The sequence below is a fragment of the Ailuropoda melanoleuca genome, chromosome 12 (genome assembly GCF_002007445.2).
Source record: "Ailuropoda melanoleuca isolate Jingjing chromosome 12, ASM200744v2, whole genome shotgun sequence".
NCBI lineage: Eukaryota > Metazoa > Chordata > Mammalia > Carnivora > Ursidae > Ailuropoda > Ailuropoda melanoleuca.
Genome location: NC_048229.1, coordinates 68892854 through 68910903, shown reverse-complemented (window position 1 = coordinate 68910903; position 18050 = coordinate 68892854). Strand labels below are relative to the sequence as shown.

Sequence of the window (18050 nt, the reverse complement as noted above, 5' to 3'; positions counted from 1 at the left end):
GGGTTGGGATGAGCTTCCCAAGAAAGGGAAGAACTCCCCTGGGGTCTTGCCCAGTTCCTGCCTGCCTGCCCTGGGCCTGGGCCTGGGCCTAGAAGCTGCCGGAGGGCCCGAAGGACACTGTCCCAGCCAGGGCACGGCCATGATTTGCTAATCCACAGCCCTGGAATGTCTGCGGGCCAATCAACGGGGTCTCCCAGGGCTCCCCAAGGGCTCTAATCATCCTGCAATGATTAGCAGGGGGCCACAGGGTCAGTGCACACTGCTTGGCTGGTTGTTGTGGGCAGGGCTGCTGGCCAGGCCCTCGGCTGGAGGAGGGAGGGAGCCCTAGGGTTGGAGCTGGCTGTCTCTTCATGCCAGTGTCAACGGGAGGCTTTTTGGATACACCGATTACTCACCAGCCTCCCCCTTTTGTCCGCCAGTCCAGCCTGACTCCTTGAGATTGTGAGTAGCTCCATCCAGCCTGGGAAGCAAGCTGGACGACTGAGCCAGGCCACTCCAGAGCGCCCACCGGGCCCATGCCGTGGCCTGAGCCGTCCGCCAGGCTGGGGGGCCACCGGCCCGGCCTCCTGCCTGTGCTCCTGGCTCTCCTTGGCATGGCCTGGACAGAGGGGCAGCTACTCCCACGGCAGGAGGAACGGGCTCTGACGCCTGGAGGTAAGGGGACCCTGGGTGAGGAACGAGGTGGAAAAGCTATGGGTGCTACGGAGGGGTACCAGAGGGCTTCTGGAAGCCAGTGCCCATGCCTGAGCTCAGGCAGGCTAATGTGGTTGGAAGAGCTCCCTTCAGGTAGTCCAGGGACCCAAGATGGATGGGGGAGGCTGGGATGGGGGAGCAGAAGGAAAGGGGAGTGGGCCCAGGCTTGGGGGTCGAGGAGGAATACCAGCCCAGAGTCTGCAGCTGGGGCCCCCAGGGCTGACCCCTTCACACATCCAGCCCGTGGCCCCCCTTTGCTCCTGTGAGCCCAACCCCCAGCTCAAGGGCCCCTGTACACCTGCCTCTCTCCCACCCCCGAGCTCTCTGTCTCCCGCAGGCCTGCCATCTTCCCGTGCCCCGTCAGTTCTTGTCCCCTAAGGTCAGGGCTGCCCTCTAAGCTTGCCATGGCAACCCCCCATCAGCCAGGGTCACCCGGGGGGAGCCCAGGTCCCGCTGTGCAGGGGGCCTGACCTTGTCTCCTGCCCCAGCCCTGAGCAGTAAGGAGACGTTCCTGCTTCTCTCCCTGCACAACCGTCTGCGCAGCCGGGTGCACCCCCCTGCGGCCAACATGCACAGGATGGTGAGTACCCAGGGGCTCGCCGAGGGGGCGGCTGGAGGCGCACCCTGGAACAGGGCTCAGGAGGCCACGCGGGTGCCAGGGGCCCTTCAGCCTGGGCAGGGCAAGGGGGCAGCCAGTCACCCTGCCCACGGGGGGGGGGGGACCGTGCCTGGTTGCTAGGGCTCCGCAGCGGCCTGCTGCCCAGAACGGCCGTCCTTTGGCCTTTCCTCACATCCCATCCCGTTGCCCTGGAGACCAGAAGACATGGAAGGAGCCCTGCAGGAAAGAGGAGCTCCACAAAGGAGTCCCAGCAGGATCAGAGGGGCAGAAGACTGGGAGGGAGAAGCATCCTGCTTGAGGGAGGAGGCTTGAGTGTGACCAGGACCCAGGGCTTCTTCCTGGTTTATCTGGGCGATGAGGAGGGGCCCCTCCAAGGCCTCCGCTCCTATTCTGGGGGCTGATGTAGGACGTGCAAGTTTGGCCCCATCATCCTGGGGCCCAGAAATGCTGCCCCAGCACATGCTAGCAGGCCCGGGGGTGAGGGCGGGACGGTGTTGGGGGTAGGCAAGGTTCCCCATGGCTGCCTCCCCTAAACTCCTCCAGGCTGGCTCCGTGGTGGTGACCTTGAGAGCTCCCGGGTCAGTTTCCCAGGAGGTGGGGGTGGGGCGGGCAGCGGGAGGGGGTTGCTTCTTCCCCTTTCCCTGCTCTGCAGCAGCTGTGCCCCTCCTCAGTCCCAGGTCCTGGCTCCCACTGCTCACATCCCCTGCTCCCAGCTCAAGTGCCTGGAGCGGAGGAGTGCTCCCGCTCAGCCGGTCATCGGTGTCTACACTTTTCACAGGACTCTAGCCAAACTCTTAGAAATCAGCATTTCATAAAAGATGAGACTGCAGCCCCACCACTCAGCCGCCCTCACCTCTGTGGGCCTCTCGGGCTTTTACCTAGTGGAGGCTAAGGCTCTTAGGGGGGTGCAGGGCTGCCAAGGGGCCCCCCAGACAGTCCCACTGCTCTGGCTCCCGTCCTCATGAGAAGCTAAATTGCAATGGCCACCCTGCCCATGGTGGGTGAGACCCTGAGCACAGCACTTTCTCCCCTGTGCCCTTTGAATCCCCACGACAGTCTTACCCTGCAGGTACCTTACTGTCCCCATTTCACAGATGCAGATGTTGAGTCTCATGGAGATTAGGGGACTGCTAGAGGGCATACACCTGGGACGAGGTGGCTGGGCTGGCCCAGGGTGTGGTGATGGCGTGACCCAAGTTGTCTTGATTGCTGAGCCCCTCATTTAAGAGGAAGGGAGACGACTGGGTGGCCGTGGGGGTATGAGGGGAGGTCTGTTGGTGTGTGGGTGGGGAGAGAAGATTAAGGCCACCCCACAGAATGGTGCTGGCTGAGGCCGAAGCCCTGAGGCCAGGAGCCTCTCTGGTCCTGCTTCCCCGTTGGCATTCCTACACAAGGCCAGGGTGGGAAGCAGGGACAGGACAAAGCGGCCTGGCTACTGAGGCCTTTTGCATCAAATAAAAGCCAAATGGGAGAAACCAAGCCTTCCTGACAATGGCTAGGGCCAGTTGTACCTAACGGCAAACACAAAACCAGTTTGAATGGCTTGGGCCCTGCCCCGGGGCTCACATTACCAGACAGAAAAAATGACCAAAGAAGCCAGTCCCATCGTCAGGGCTGGCACTGCTCTCTCAGGAACACCCATCCCCCTCTGGGGTGGTGCCTAAGGCAGGGCCAAAGGGCACCCACACAGGAGTGAGGAGGATGGGAGCTCTGAGGCCCGGGTCAGGTGCCCAGACCTCGCTGGTGCTTTTACCAACGCATCTCTGAGAGCTCCTCGCAGGCCCCGTCTGACCTTCCCTGGCCCCGGGTGAAGTGGGTGAAACAAGACTCCCCGTCCAGTGCTCTCAGCATGACCCTGCACCTGGGGGGAGACATGGGATCACTAAGGCCTGGCCCAAAGGTCCCTGCTGACACCTCTGTTTGTGCTGCCCCCAGGACTGGAGTGAGAGCCTGGCCCGATGGGCTCAGGCCAGGGCGGCCCTCTGCGGTGCCCCAGCCCAGAGGCCCACGTCAGCACCTCGGGCCACCCAGCAAGTAGGCTGGAATGTGCAGCTGCTGCCCGCGGGTTCAGCATCTTTCGTCGGCGTGGTGGGCCTGTGGTTCGCAGAGGGGCGCTGGTACAGCCATGCGGCAGCCGAGTGCACCCGCAACGCCACCTGCACCCACTATACTCAGGTGAGGCTGGGGCGCCGGGCCCCGGGGCTCAGCTCAGAAGGGCTACCATTCGCCTTCAGATTGGTGGCTGCTTTTCCTCCAATTTGTATAGTTTTCCTTTTTTCTAACATAACATAACTATTTCAAACATAAATCTAGTAATGGACTCCCTTTTATCCACTATCTACATTTAGAAAATGTTTAACTATATTTGTTCTCATCTCTTAAGAAAAAACCAACAACTGGAGGCACCTGGGTGGCTCAGTCGGTTAAGCGTCTGCCTTTGGCTCAGGTCATGATCCCAGGGTCCTGGGATCGAGTCCCACATCAAGCTCCTCGCTCTGCCTCAGTGCTCCCTCTCTCTCGCGCTCTCTCTCTCAAATAAATAAATAAATAAGATCTTTAAAACAAACAACTAATCAAAACTGAAGCCCTACTCCTGCCCTTTCCTCTGTCCCTCCCCAGAGGTGACTTTTCTGAAGTCCATGTGCATCACTCCCAAGCACGTTCCCTCTGTTTTGTTCTCCATACCTCGTGCTGTTTAGGTGCTAGGGTACAGCACTGAAAAACACAGGCAAAGCCAAAGTATGGTTTACTACCTTTACTACACATCTAAGTGTTTTGATACCTTTCCCGTTTTTGCAAGTGGGTTGTTTGTTATTAAATACTCTGTGATTGCTCCGTGTGTCTCGTGTACCACCTCTGACCATGTTTCTAAGATTTACTTCCATGGATCTGGATATATATGGGTGATTCACTATGAATAAATTACAATTTACAGGCATCTGAGTGATTTCTACATTTTTACTATTTAAAGTCATTTCATAATGCACAAATCCTAGTGCAGGTCCTCTCATGCACACGTGTCCAGCGTTTCTCTAGGATGCACTTGGAAGGCGAATGGCTGGGTCATAGCATAGTTACGACCTTAGGAACTATTGCCAAAGCGACTGTTCCAACTGCCCACGAGTCAGTCCTCGCTTCCCCAGTATTGCCAGGCTTCTGGATTTTGGTCTACTCAATACCATGAAATGCCTCCTTAATTTACACTTAATTTGAAATGGAGCATATTTCCTGATCTGTTAATTACCTGTTCATACCCCTTGCCCATTTTTATAACATGGTACATCTTTTTCTTATTAATTTTTAAGCATCCTTTCTATATTCTTTCTACTCTTTGTTGGTCATGTTGATAAAAATTTTCCTAGTATATGGCTCGTAATTTTTCTTTGTTTATGTTATATTTTATAAAATAAATCTTTTAGAAGATTTTAATATTAATTAATCCATTTTCTCAATTTTTAAAATGTATAATTGATTCATTTGTAGTATCATGTTTAAGACATCATTTTCTAGGGGTGCCTGGGTAGCGCAGTCAGTTAAGTGTCTGACTCTTGATTTCAGCTCAGGTCATGATCTCAGGGTTGTGAAATCAAGCCCCAGGCCTGCTTAGGATTCTCTCTCTCCCTCTCTCTGCCCCTCCCCCACCAAAGAATTAAATCCATTTCTACTCTGACATCAGAAATACATTTTCTTCCAAAGTTTAAATGTTTTTCTTTTTTGTATTGACGTCATTAAGCCACCTGGAAATTTCATGCAGGGTGTGACATAGGATTTAATTTGATCTCTTTCCAAATGGTCACCTTCTGGGGCACCTGGGTGGTTCAGTCAGTTAAGCATCTGCCTTTGGCTCAGGCCATAATCCCAGGGTCCTGGGATGGAGCCCCACATTGGGCTTCCTGCTTAGTAGAGAGCCTGCTTCTCCCTCTGCCGCTCCTCCTGCTTGTGCTCTCTCTCAAATAAATAAATAAATAAATAAATAAATAAATAAAATCTTAAAAAAAAAAAACCACAAATGGGTACCTTCCATTGAGTATTGAATCCTTCCCCCACTGACTCACAATGCCACCTTAGTCATAACCAATCTCACACCTGCCCATAGGTCTATTGCTGAGTTCTTGATTCTGTTCTATTGCTTTTTTTGTTTATCCCTGCACACATTATGTTTTAATTACTATGGCTTTATAGAAAGTTTTGAAATGAAAATTCCTCATATTATTATTATTATTGTTAAAAAATGTGCTTGGCTCCCGATTCTCTCATATGAACTTTTTAATAAACAGCATTTATCAGGTTACAGACATTTCCTTCTAGTCTAAGTTTGTTAAGATTGATTGATTTTTAAAGATTTTGTTTCTAAGTAATCTCTATACCCAGCTTGGGGCTCAAAGGGGCTCAAACCCATGACTCCTGAGAGCAAGAGTCTCACACTCTACCTACTGAGCCAGCCAGGTGCCCCTGTTTGGGATTTTTTTACACCATGAATAGGTCTTGTGTTTTATCAAATGCTTTTTCTACATCTATTGAAATAATCATATGATTTTTCCTTAACTATTAAAGTGATGCAATACATTAATAATTTTGGGATGTACGTACAAAGTTGCTACACGATACTAGATCTTCCTGGTTAGATATTTTAAACGTTCCATTATAGAACATTTCAAACATATACAAAGCAGTCAGAGTAGTATCACCCATCACCCAGCTCCAACAGCTATTAACTCATGGTCTCATGGCTCATCCTCTTTCATCTATACCCTTTTCCTCTTCTCTCCTATTATTCTTTTCTTAAAAAAAAAAAAGTATTTATCCTAGATAGATCACAAGAGCGTGTGCATGAGCTGGGAGGAGGCAGAGGGAGAGAATCCCAAGCAGACTCACTGCTGAGCTTAGAGCCTGACACGGGGCCCAATCCCATGACCCGAAGATCACAACCTGCCCCAAAATCAAGAGTCGGCCACTCACTTGACTGAGCCAACCAGGTGCCCCTCCTCTCCTATTATTTTTAAGCAAATTTCGGACATCACATAATTTTATCCATAAATTAGTATATATCTCTAAAATTGGCTCTTTTTAGAAAACATAATCTCAATATCGTAATTAATATATATTTTTAAATTTTAACTCTTCCTTGCCTTCCTACTTACAGGGCTGTGATTCATCTATGCACCATGGGCTATAACAGTTATTCAAATGCTAAAATACTTACATATTAGTAAACAGTTGCTACCCCAAGTTCCCAGAATGCACCTGGCCTAGTCTCTTCCCTGGGATACCTAGGATCTGTCCCATGATCTAGAACCAGAGAGGGAATGCCCGGCACAGTAGCAGGTCTCTAGGATCCTGCTCCAGCCCAGCATCTGTTCTGACTGGCAAGTACCCATGCCTGCTGGTTGTTAAGCGTTTTGAGTATCTGCCAAGCTGGCATGTCACGCGATGTGAAATAATGTGATGCAGGGTGTGTGCTGCTATTGTTTTTAATCCATTGCTAGACCTGGTTTGCTAATTATTATTTGATAGTGAAATTGAGCTCTGATTTCCTTCCTCATACTGCCCTTACCTGGGTGAGAGCAATGCTGCACCGACCTCATAAAATGAGTTGGAAGTTTTGCCTCATTTTCTATTTCCTGGAAGAGTTTCTATAATATTTGCTATAACTCTCCTGTAAAACTCTTTGGGCCTTGCTGTATTTTTGGGTTGTTTGTTTTGTGGGTACACGCATACGTATGTGTGGATTTCGAACTGCTGGCTCAGCTTTTAGAAACGGTCAGAGATCACTTCAGATGTTCTGCTTCTTCTTGAGACTGTTTTGCCAAGGTCTATTTTCTAAGAAATTGTCCATTTTATGTTTTCCAATTTATTGGTCAGGATCGTTCAGTATTGAAGAGAGATTTAAAGCTAGCATCAAACAGGAGGGCACCTGGGTGGCTCAGTCGGTTAAGCATCTGATTTAATTTCGGCTCAGGTCATGATCTCAGGGTCTTGGGATGGAGCCCCATGTCAGGCTCTGCGCTCAGCAGGGAGTCTGCTGGAGATTTTCTCTCTCCCTCTGCCCCTCCCCCTGCTCTCTCTCTCTCTCTCAAATAATAAATAAATCTTAAAAAAAAAAAAAAGGAGAAAACATAGGAAATTTAAATATATGCTTTAAAATCAAAGACCTCTTGATGGAAAAGAGAAAACATGTAAGTCTGAATGACAATAAAACCACTGAAGGGCAAAACTCACAGGATGCAGCTAATAAAGTTTAGAGGGAAATTCACAGCTTTAAATGAATACAGCAAAAATGGAAAAAGACTTAAAAATTAATGAGCTAAGAACCCGTATCAAGAATATATAAAAAATAATAGAGTAAACTGAATAAAGTAGGAGAAAGTAAATAATGGGGGTGCCTCGTTCACTTAGTGGAGCATGTGACTCGATCTCATGGTCATGAGTTTGAGCCCCACGTTCAGTATAGAGATTACTAAGAAAAATATATAAAACCTAAAAATAAAAAGAAAGTAAATAAAAAAAATAAGAGCAGAACGTCAGTTAAGCGTCTGATTCTTGGTTTCGGCTCAGGTCATGATCTTGGGGTTGTGAGCTCCAGCCCCGCGTTGAGCTCTGGGCTCAGCACAGGCTCTGCTTCGGATTCTTCTCTCCCTCTGCCCTTCCCCCGCTCGCTTGCTCTCCCTGTCTCTCAAATAAATAAATAAATAAATAAAATCTTTGAAAAACTCTAGGCTTAAACAGATTAAACAGGGATTTAAAAAGTATTTTCTGTGTCTGTAGCTAGGTCCTTTTAAACTTTTCAGCTTTGTTTATTTGTGCAGTCTCTCTTTCATTCTTTACCAGTCTTCCCAGAGGTGTGTCTATTTTAACAAATCAGTTTTTACTTGTTTTTATCCTCTTTTTTTTTTTTAATACTCTTATTTTTATTTACTTTTTTTTAAGTTTATGTATTTTAATGGGGCACCCCCATTATTTACTTTCTTTTACTTTATTCAGTTTACTCTATTATTTTTTTTATATTTAATCCCAGGACCCTGGGATCATGACCTGAGCTGAAGGCAGATGCTTAACCGACTGAGCCATCCAGGTGTCCCTTTACTTCTTCTTTTTTTTTTTTTTTTTAAGATTTATTTATTATTTGTGAGAGAGAGAGAGAGTGAACGAGCAGGGGGGAGAGACAGAGAGAGAGAGAAAATCTCCAGCAGACTCCCTGCTGAGCGCAGAGCCTGACATGGGCTTGATCCCAGGACCATGAGATCATGACCTGAGCCGAAATGTCAGGTGTTTAACTAACTGAGCCACCCAGGTGCCCCAAACTTTCCTTACTTCTAAGTTATTTACTTGACATTTTATTGCACTGAATTTATACAATGCAGCCCATGAGATGCTGTTCCTTTGGTTTTTGTTGAATCTTGCTTTGTGGTTAAGTGAGGGGTCAATATTTGAAAAAGTTTCGTGCATTCCTATAAACAATGTATGTTCTCTAATTATTGGGTACATCTGTCCGTGTCTCCCTACTTTATAGCTGTCATATTGAGCGTTACAGGAGTTTGCTTAACTATTCCCCTGTATTGACTGTGCTGTTTCCAAGCTGTCACTGATTTTAAGATTTTAAATCTAAGTGTTGAATACCATCAGAGATCAATACCTGTTAGCTTTTGTTGCATGACGCACTGCCGCGAAGGTTAGCATCCTGTGATTCTGTAGGTTGGCAGTTTGGGCTGGGCCCAGTGGGGAGGTTCTTCTGGTCTTTGCAGGGCCCACGTGCAAGTGTGATCAGCCGCTGTGTGGGCTGGGAGTGGGCTCGCCTCTGCCTGTGGGGTCTCCTGAGGCCAAGGTTCAAAACCAGCTATCATTTTTTTTTAAGACTTTATTTTATTTATTTTAGAGAGTGAGAGAGTACTCCTGCATGCGCACGTGTGTGCGCACACACACACACACACACACACACCCAGTGGGGAGGGGCAGAGACTCCCAAGAACCCTCCTCGCTGAGCCAGGAGCCTGACGCGGGGCTGAATCTCACAACCCTGAGATCATGACCTGAGCCAAAACCAAGAGTTGGATGGTCAAGCGACGGAGCCAGCCAGCCCTCCCGGCTCCCTATCACTTTTGCTGCACTCTGTTGGCCAGTGCAAGCTACGGGGTCAGCCAGATTCAAGGCTGGAAAAGAGAGTCCTGCTCTTGTTGCAAAGAACCGCAAAGGCACGTTTAAGAGCCGGCTGCAGGGAGGAGGGAAGGGTTGTAGCCATGAGTGCAATCTGTCCCAAGACCTTTGAGGTCTGAGACTTTCTTTTGCCGCTTGCCACCCACCCATGACTCTCTCCTTTCTTCTGGTATCTGCTGATCCAAACCTCTCCCCTCTCCCCACCCAGAAGGCCTTCCCAGGCTATTCCCACCTGTCCTCATAGCTCTGCCCAGCACAGCTGCGGCTCCTGAGGCCCCGAGGGAGGTCTGTCTGCCTCATTTGGGGCAAAGGCTGTGTCCCCCCTCCCCAGGCAAGCATCATCTGTGTTGTCGGCCCCCACACTGGGAGTGGGGTGGCCCATGAGAGGGTCTCTGAGCCACCGTGTCTCCTGCAGCTCGTGTGGGCCACCTCGAGCCAGCTGGGCTGCGGATGGCACCGGTGCTCTGGGGCCCAGGCCGAGCTGGAAGCCTTCGTCTGCGCCTACTCTCCCGGGTAAGCCGCCACCCCTGCAGCTACCCTGCCATCCACCGGGGGTAGAACGCTCAACCACCCACTCGAAGGCCTTTGCCCCTGGGTCTGCCCCCTCACGGGGAGAGGAAAGGAAGAGGGTGCGGCAGTGGGCAGCCCCCGAGATTCCAGCCCAGCAGAATGTGGCTTTTCAGACACCGCTCCGTGGCAGCACCATTCGGCTTTGCCCGGTGGGAGAATGGAGCACTGGTATTCGTTTGGAGGCCATCTCTCCTTTCCGAGGACATCTCCCTGTCTCCCCAGCTCCCTGACGCCCTGAGCGGGCCAGTAGGAGCTGAAGGGGCCGGTGGGGCAGGCAGCAAGGCCACCCCTGTCTTGCCCGAGGCCAGGCCCTTGCAGCCCTCTGGTGCTTGCTCTCACAGAGGCAACTGGGAGGTAAACGGGAAGACAATCGCCCCCTATAAGAAGGGCTCCTGGTGTTCCCTCTGCACGGCCAGCGTCTCTGGATGCTTCAAAGCCTGGGACCACGCAGGGGGGCTCTGTGGTAAGTGTACCCTGCCTGCCTCCTGCTGGAGCAGTGGGTACAAGAGAGCTCAAAGTGGTGACCCTTGTGGAGGGTGGCAGCATCCGGTGGGACTGTCCTCGAAGCCCTGGCCCTTGGCACCCAGGGAGGCACCCGGCTGGCCTGCCTGAAAGAGGCCCCCTCTCAGAATTCATCCTCATCTGACCAGAGGTCCCCAGGAACCCATGTCGCATGAGCTGCCGGAACCACGGACATCTCAACGTCAGCACCTGCCACTGCCATTGTCCCCCTGGCTACACAGGAAGATACTGCCAAGGTGAGGGGCTCCTGGAGCTCCAGGTCCCAACTGCCCAGGGGCCCAGTAAGTGAAGTCTGGGCCAGGGCCCCGAAGGTGGCGCAGGGGGTGAGGGAGGACACACGTTCCTGCACGGGGTGTCCCGGGGCCGTGTGACCCTCACTGGGAGTGTTTGGAGAGGGTCCTGAGGGAGCATGTGGGTACCGACCAGGTACTCGCTGAGCTGAACACCTCATATAGTCATTCAACCAACAGCCTGAGGACCTGCCGGGTCCTGAGCCGTGTAGGGGATTCAAAGTGGCATCAGATTTGGCCCTTAGGTCCTGGGATGGTGGGAGGAGGACATTATCAAGATCTAGAAGTAGATTCTGGTCCCACTGTCCCCCTCCCAGCTCTTGACCACAGGCACGTCACCCCCCAAGCCCCAATTTGCTTCTCTCTACCATGGAGATCAAACCAGACACCAAGCCCTGATGGGGTTCCATCCTTGAGGGTCTTGCTCATCACGGTTGGCCATTCCTCCACACTCCGAGGCCTGTGAGGGGCAGCACGGGGTCCAGGGGCTGCGGGCTGAGCTCCCACCCCCCTGCCTCCCCACAGTGCGGTGCAGCATGCAGTGCGTGCATGGCCGGTTCCGGGAAGAGGAGTGTTCCTGTGTCTGCAATGTCGGCTATGGGGGACCCCAGTGTGCCAGTGAGTCCTGCCCCAACGTCTCCCGATGAGCCAGGCCACCCCCTGGGAGTCCCAAGCGGGGTGCTGGATCCGGCTCAGACCAGCTCACAGGAGCCCACTGGGTGCATCTCTTCCCGACTCCCTGCTCAGTCACATCGCGTTGGTAGCTTGAAACCGACCACGGCGGGGGTATTCACATCACAGAAACTGGCAAATGCTACAAACCCTTTTTGTTTTTTTAAGAGAGCCAACTGGATGTTACCCATTCCCCAGCCCGCCACTGACTCCCACCCACTCTTCAGCTTGGAGACAGTGGCCAGAGGAAGGGGCTCCTTGAGCTTAGCTCCCCGGCGGGGTAGAAGGCGTCATGTGTCTGAAGTCCCCACACGCAGTCAGGCTCCCCTGTCCGCAGCCAAGGTGCACTTTCCCTTCCACACTTGTGACCTGCGGATTGACGGAGACTGCTTCCTGGTGTCTTCGGAGGCAGACACGTACTACGGAGCCAAGATGAAATGCCAGGTGACGGTGGACCCCTGCCTTCCCAGGGACCCCCACGGTCTCTAGTGAAGGTCTTATTGGACTAAGAGATGGTTCCTTCAATTTCTCCTGACCTGACTCTGGTCATTAGTATAAAGCAGGGGTCACAAACTCAGAGGCCCATGGAAGCCAGGAGGTCATTGAATGAGCTGAGGGACCCAACGGGGAGGCCCCGCCCAACCCCCCTCTAAGGAGCCGTCCTGATTCAGCTCTAGCTGCTGGCTGCCAGGCAGGTAGCGGAGTTCAGGGAGGCCAGAACTTGGGATTTTTCAAGAGAATCAGAAATTCAGATTTTCATTGGCATCTCTCAATGTATTAATGTTGGTGACCAATTCGAATGTATTCAGGACACTGAACAGATGAAACAAAGCCTCCCAAGGGCAAGCCCCTGCCAGTCTGGGCCCCCGTGCCCAGAGAGAGGAGATGCGGGCTGGGGAGAGGAAGTGGGACCCCTACTCTAAGAAGCAGGAGACTGTGGGGTGGGGGAGATGATGTCCCTGGCCGTGGCGGGGTGGCACAATGGGCAGGAAGGGATGGCCTGAGCTCTGGGGCCCTGCCAGTGTGACCTGGAGTGGGGGTTACAGGGAAAAGGTGGGGTGCTAGCCCAGATTGAGAGCCAGAAAGTGCAGGACATCCTCGCCTTCTACCTGGGCCGTCTGGAGACCACCAACGAGGTGACCGACAGCGACTTTGAGACCAGAAACTTCTGGATTGGTGAGTGCCTGGCTGGTTGGGAGTGCAGGAATCTGTGAAAACCCACCAGCAGACAGTAAGGTTGTGGTGAAGGCTGGGGGCCCAGAATAGGGCTGGCAACCTTCTTCCCTGGGGAGAGCAGGGAAGGGAGGGAGAGGGAGAGCCACTGGGGGCTGGAAGAGCTAGGAAGGGGTTAAGCCCTGGCAGCAGAAAGGGCATGAGGCAGCAGGCTCCAAGCTCGGGGCGCTCCTCTCAGGGAGCCCAGGGCTCTGAGTGGGGCCCCGGGGCTGTGGACTAACCTCAGCTGCCGTGGCCCAGGGCTCACCTACAAGACCACCAAGGACTCCTTCCGCTGGACCACGGGGGAGCATCAGTCCTTCACCAGTTTCGCCTTTGGACAGCCTGACAACCAGGGGTGAGTCCGGGGTGCCCTCCATCCCCTGGGCTCGCTCTCTCACCTGAGCCCTCTTGCTGAGCCTTCAGAAGCCACTGAAGAAACTCCGCCCAGCCTGCTGTCTGGCTGAGCCCCCTGAGGGCCAGGGCCTCCCCTGGTGCCCAGGAGCCCAGGCGGCGTGGGCACAGCTGTAGCGGCACAGTGCTGAGCTGACGTACAGGCCGGCCTCCAGGGCTCACCTACGGGAGAGGGAACTCCAGAAGGCCTCATCCATCGTCCTCTGTTAGCCATCCACCCCGCCCCCCACCGCACTCCTCTGCCTGTATCCGCACACTGATTCTGGTGGTCTTGAGCAATCCCCTCTCCCGCCAGCCTCTACTGAGGGCCTTCTGGTTATGTGGTCTTTTGCCCTGGTCTTCAAAGCCCAGGAATGCCCAGGGCGGGAGGGGCAGGGGTGGAGGAAGTCAGATTGTGTGGACCACCAAGGGCTCCAAAAGTCTGCCCCGCACTCCCTCAAGCTGGTTGATGGCAGCCAGGCCTATGCCCCTGCCCTGTCACCTAGAGGACGTGGGCCTGGTTGGGCTCCTAGGCACACCTTCTCCCTGCTGGCAGGAAAGATGTGGGCCTGTGTGTTCCAGGTACAGCCCCCGGAGAAGAGCTGCAGAGGCCAGAGGAGCAGGCGTGGGAGCTCGGGGGTGGGACGGGGCTCTCCGGGCAGGGACGGGGCTCTTCGGCGCAGGGGGACTGCTGCAGCGGAAGCTAAGCCCCTCCTGGGCTCCTACTTTCACTCCCCCACGCTCAGCCCCCAACTTGTCGGCCTGGCAGGTTCGGCAACTGCGTGGAGCTGCAGGCCTCAGCCGCCTTCAACTGGAACGACCAGCGCTGTAAAACCCGAAACCGCTACATCTGCCAGTTTGGTGAGGGCCCCTCAAAGCTCCCCTCTGCTGGTCCCTGCTGGCCCGCTGCAGGTGCGCGGAGATCCAGGTCACAGGCCCGGGGAGCTGCTGCCCAGGCAGGGGCTGTGCTGAGAGCCTCCCCTTTGCTGAGAAGAGCTGCAGAGGCCAGAGGAGCAGGCGTGGGAGCTCGGGGGTGGGACGGGGCTCTTCGGCGCAGGGGGACTGCTGCAGCGGAAGCTAAGCCCCTCCTGGGCTCCTACTTTCACTCCCCCACGCTCAGCCCCCAACTTGTCGGCCTGGCAGGTTCGGCAACTGCGTGGAGCTGCAGGCCTCAGCCGCCTTCAACTGGAACGACCAGCGCTGTAAAACCCGAAACCGCTACATCTGCCAGTTTGGTGAGGGCCCCTCAAAGCTCCCCTCTGCTGGTCCCTGCTGGCCCGCTGCAGGTGCGCGGAGATCCAGGTCACAGGCCCGGGGAGTGTCTGAGCGCGCGGGGTCTGTGGCTCCTGCGGCCCCCGAGGCCCAGGGAGGAGAGAGAAGCCCAGTATCTCACAGCACGTCCACGTGGCCGTGAAACTGGGATGCCAGCCTGGCCTGGGATTTCTCCAACGTCCCTTTCCTCCTGTCACCAAAGCTGCAAGTTAGGGATTTGTTGGGGTCACCAGTGTTCCCTGATTCCCTAGAGACCAGAGAACTATGGCGGGGAGCAGAGGTGAAACCCGGCCCAGAACCGGCCCCCAGCAGCACCTGCTGGAAAGGTCTGGAGCTCCACGTGGGAATTTCAGGACCAACCGCAGAAAGGTCCCCATCCTAGGACCGCCTGGGCTGCCACTGACCCTCGCTCTGTCTGGTTTCCTTTCCAGCTGAGGAGCACATTTCCCGGTGGGACCTGGGGCCCTGAGACTCGGCCATGCCTCTCCCCTGCCAGCACCCAGATGCCCGGCCGCGCTCGCCCAGCTGCCGCCTGTCTGGAACAAGGGCCAGGCCAGGACCACCAGCCAACATCCACAGAGGTCTCAGAGAGACCCTGCAGGAGGGAGGCAGGGGGTACAAGTCCAGCCCAGAGGGAGTCTGCTATAGGGGGAGGGGAGCTGGGGCCCCTCAGCTTGCTATGGAGAAGATGGGTGTCAGGCGCCCGAACCGGAGACACGGCCAGCAGTCCGAAGAGACCACTCTCCTCGTGGTCGCCAGAGCCTCTGGGGCAGATGGAGGTTCCTCACTGCCCAGGGTGCACCCCACAAAGGATTAAACTAAGTTATGAATCAGTCGGACTTGCGACTGCTTGTCTTGAAGGGGGTCCGCCGACCCAGGGTGATCCCGGGAAGATCAAAGGGAGCCTGACTGGCTTCACTGCGGGCTGCCCATGACCCACCCCAGGCCCTTCCCTGCTCACCCACGTGACTCAGACCACCTTCTGGAAGTTTTCCGGTCTTAGCCCCTGAGGGATGCACAGATTCAGAAACTGTTCGCATTCCTAACTTCCCGCGCCAGCTCCTCTTCCCCCCCTCCTGGCTCTGTGCGTTCCATGCTTCTGCTCACACCCTACCCCTGTGTTGCTTATGCCTGCTCCTGTGTGTTCCTCCCACTTTCTTTGTGATTATCTGCGCGGGGGAGGTGTCGTGGCCCTGGCTCCCTCTGCTCCCTACAGTGGTGAGAGGGGCCGTGTGTGCAGGTGAGGCCAGGAGGTGCCCTCATCAGGGTCTGGAAAGCACCCCGGCCCATTGGAACACTGTGATGTGTGGAGTTGTTTTGCTGGTTGGAGGTGGGAGTGTGGCCCGGGACCCCAGAACCAGGACTTTTCAGGTAGGACCTGGCCACTGCCCCCTGCGCTCACAAACCCTGCGATGTCATTGAGGAACACGTGGGGGTGCGGGGGAAGGCCTCTGAGCCAGGAAGGCTGATGGGGGTGGCTGGTGCCCGGGTTCAGGAGGACACAGGATTGCCGGCAGTAGTCGTCAAAGCCGAGGAGGGTGAGGCCAGGGCTTGGGTTTTGTTGTTTTTTAACAAGATCTCCAGCTACTTCAGACGCAGGCTCTGGTGTGAGAACCACGGGCAGAGGGGAAGAGTTTGAGCCTCAAGTCAGACCACCTGAGCTTCAGGATAGGCTCTGCCACTTCCGGTGTTCCTTTGGGCAAGTTACTTAATCAGGAGACCAGTCACCCCAGTCTGCCTGGAACTGTCTGGGTCTTCACACTCCACGCCCCAGATGCGGGGAAACCCCTCAGCCCCAGGTCGCCCTCACACAGCTCTCTGCCTCAAGCTCTCCTGTAAAATGACGACAATAGGGGCACCTGGGTGGTTCACGGGGTTAAGTGTCTACCTTCTCATGATCTCGGGGTCCTGGGATCGAGCCCTACGTTGGGCTCCCTGCTCAGTGGGGAGCCTGCTTCTCCCTCTGCTCCGCTCCTGCTCTCTTTCTCTCATTCAAATAAATAAATAAAAATTTTTAAATTAAGGGGTGCCTGGGTGGCACAGCGGTTAGGCGTCTGCCTTCAGCTCAGGGCGTGATCCCGGCGTTATGGGATCGAGCCCCACATCAGGCTCCTCCGCTGTGAGCCTACTTCTTCCTCTCCCACTCCCCCTGCTTGTGTTCCCTCTCTCGCTGGCTGTATCTATCTCTGTCAAATAAATAAATAAAATCTTTAAAAAAAAATTTTTTTAATTAAAAAAATGAGAATAATAAACTGAGTTGGTACGCTAAAGTGTCTGGACCAGAGCCTGAGACCGGTAAACACGGATGAACGCCAGCTCAGCTGAGCTCATGCCCTAATTTGTTCGATTCCTTCATCCAGAGAACACCATCTAAACCTCACTTGCTAACTAAGTAAATTTGGGAAATAAGTATAAAGTGTTTAAAACTGTGCCTGGTGGCTAGTAAATGCTCAGTAAATCTTAGGCTCATTCTTCTCCTTCTCCTTCTTCTTCACTATTAACTAAGGTTATCTGGCTACAATTAAGCCCAGGTTTCAAACAACCATCCCAGCAAACAATCAGAACCATCCCAGCTACTCGGGCCCCACGCAATCCTAAGCATCAATACATCCAACCCCATTTCGAATTCTTCCTTCCCCAGTCCTCCAGCCTCCGAAGCTGTCCCCTGATCACTCTGCCAGGTTTTTGCCCACACAGATTAGCACAATCTCTCAGGTCTTATGGTGATTCAATATCCTCCTTCTGGATTTGAAGTCATCGGCCCCCTGGGGCCTGACTTGTTATTTCGGTGGGAGAAAACAAGGGGCAATGGGGTAGGTCACGCAAGGGGACTCCTTCACCACAAGGTCATTAGGGGGTGTACTGTTCAAGGACACGCTAGCTGCTGGCCGCCCCCCTCAGCCCCCCGTAGCACGCTAACCGTGAGCGACGGCAAGAAACTCCACCAGTGGGGTGCCTGGGTGGCGCAGTCGTTAAGCATCTGCCTTCGGCCCAGGGAGTGATCGCCCAGGGAGTGATCCCGGCGTTCTGGGATCGAGCCCCGCATCAGGCTCCTCCGCTGGGAGCCTGCTTCTTCCTCTCCCACTCCCCCTGCTTGTGTTCCCTTTCTTGCTGGCTGTCTCTCTGTCAAATAAATAAATAAAATCTTAAAAAAAAATAAAGAAAAAGAAAGAAAGAAAGAAGAAAGGAAAGAAAAAGAAAAAGAAAGAAAGAAGAAAAAGAAAAGAAAGAAAGAAAAGAAAGAAAGAAAGAAAAGAAACTCTGCCTAGACATGAGTCCAGGGAAGGGGAATGAGTTTGGCAAGTAGCCAGCAAGTTTCTGCTTCCAGGATGTTCAGAATGACCAAGAGGTAGCTGCTGCTGGCAAGGGAGGCTCCATCGGGGTGGGGGGGTATGGCTACCCTAAGTCTCCCACCTTCCCAAAGAGCCCCATTCTGATTACCTCTGCCCCCCAGTCTCCATTCTTTCCCAGTTAGAGACCATGCAAGGGTGTGAGGCCACCTGATGGTGTCACTTTCTAGCCATTGATCAAGCTGAAAGATTGGTTTTCTTACTCTCTCGTCCTTTTAGCTGCAAAAAGAAAAATTTCCTGGTTTTCTAAGCATGCCTTGAGCAGCGAATTTGGGCTCTGAGCTGGTCTTTCTTTCCTTTGAGCCG

The 18050-nt window shown here is 53.7% G+C and overlaps 1 protein-coding gene across 2 annotated transcripts; it reads left to right on the top strand.

The window, feature by feature from the left end:
- Positions 1–285: 285 nt before the first annotated feature.
- LOC100474931 (C-type lectin domain family 18 member A) lies at positions 286–16365 on the top strand. 2 transcript variants are annotated; one of them, XM_002930826.4, is made up of 12 exons: positions 286–654; positions 1182–1273; positions 3248–3487; positions 9879–9976; positions 10375–10496; positions 10684–10791; positions 11371–11463; positions 11855–11961; positions 12564–12693; positions 12991–13087; positions 13892–13983; positions 14826–15011. In XM_002930826.4, exons 1-12 carry the CDS (start codon positions 516–518, stop codon positions 14861–14863), a joined length of 1356 nt encoding a protein of 451 aa, XP_002930872.1. In that variant the 5' UTR covers positions 286–515; the 3' UTR covers positions 14864–15011. The 2 variants fall into 2 exon arrangements, with proteins under 2 accessions (XP_002930872.1, XP_019649184.1); XM_019793625.2 differs by lacking the exon at positions 12564–12693 and having other exon boundaries at positions 295–654; positions 14826–16365.
- The last annotated feature ends 1685 nt before the right edge of the window (positions 16366–18050 follow it).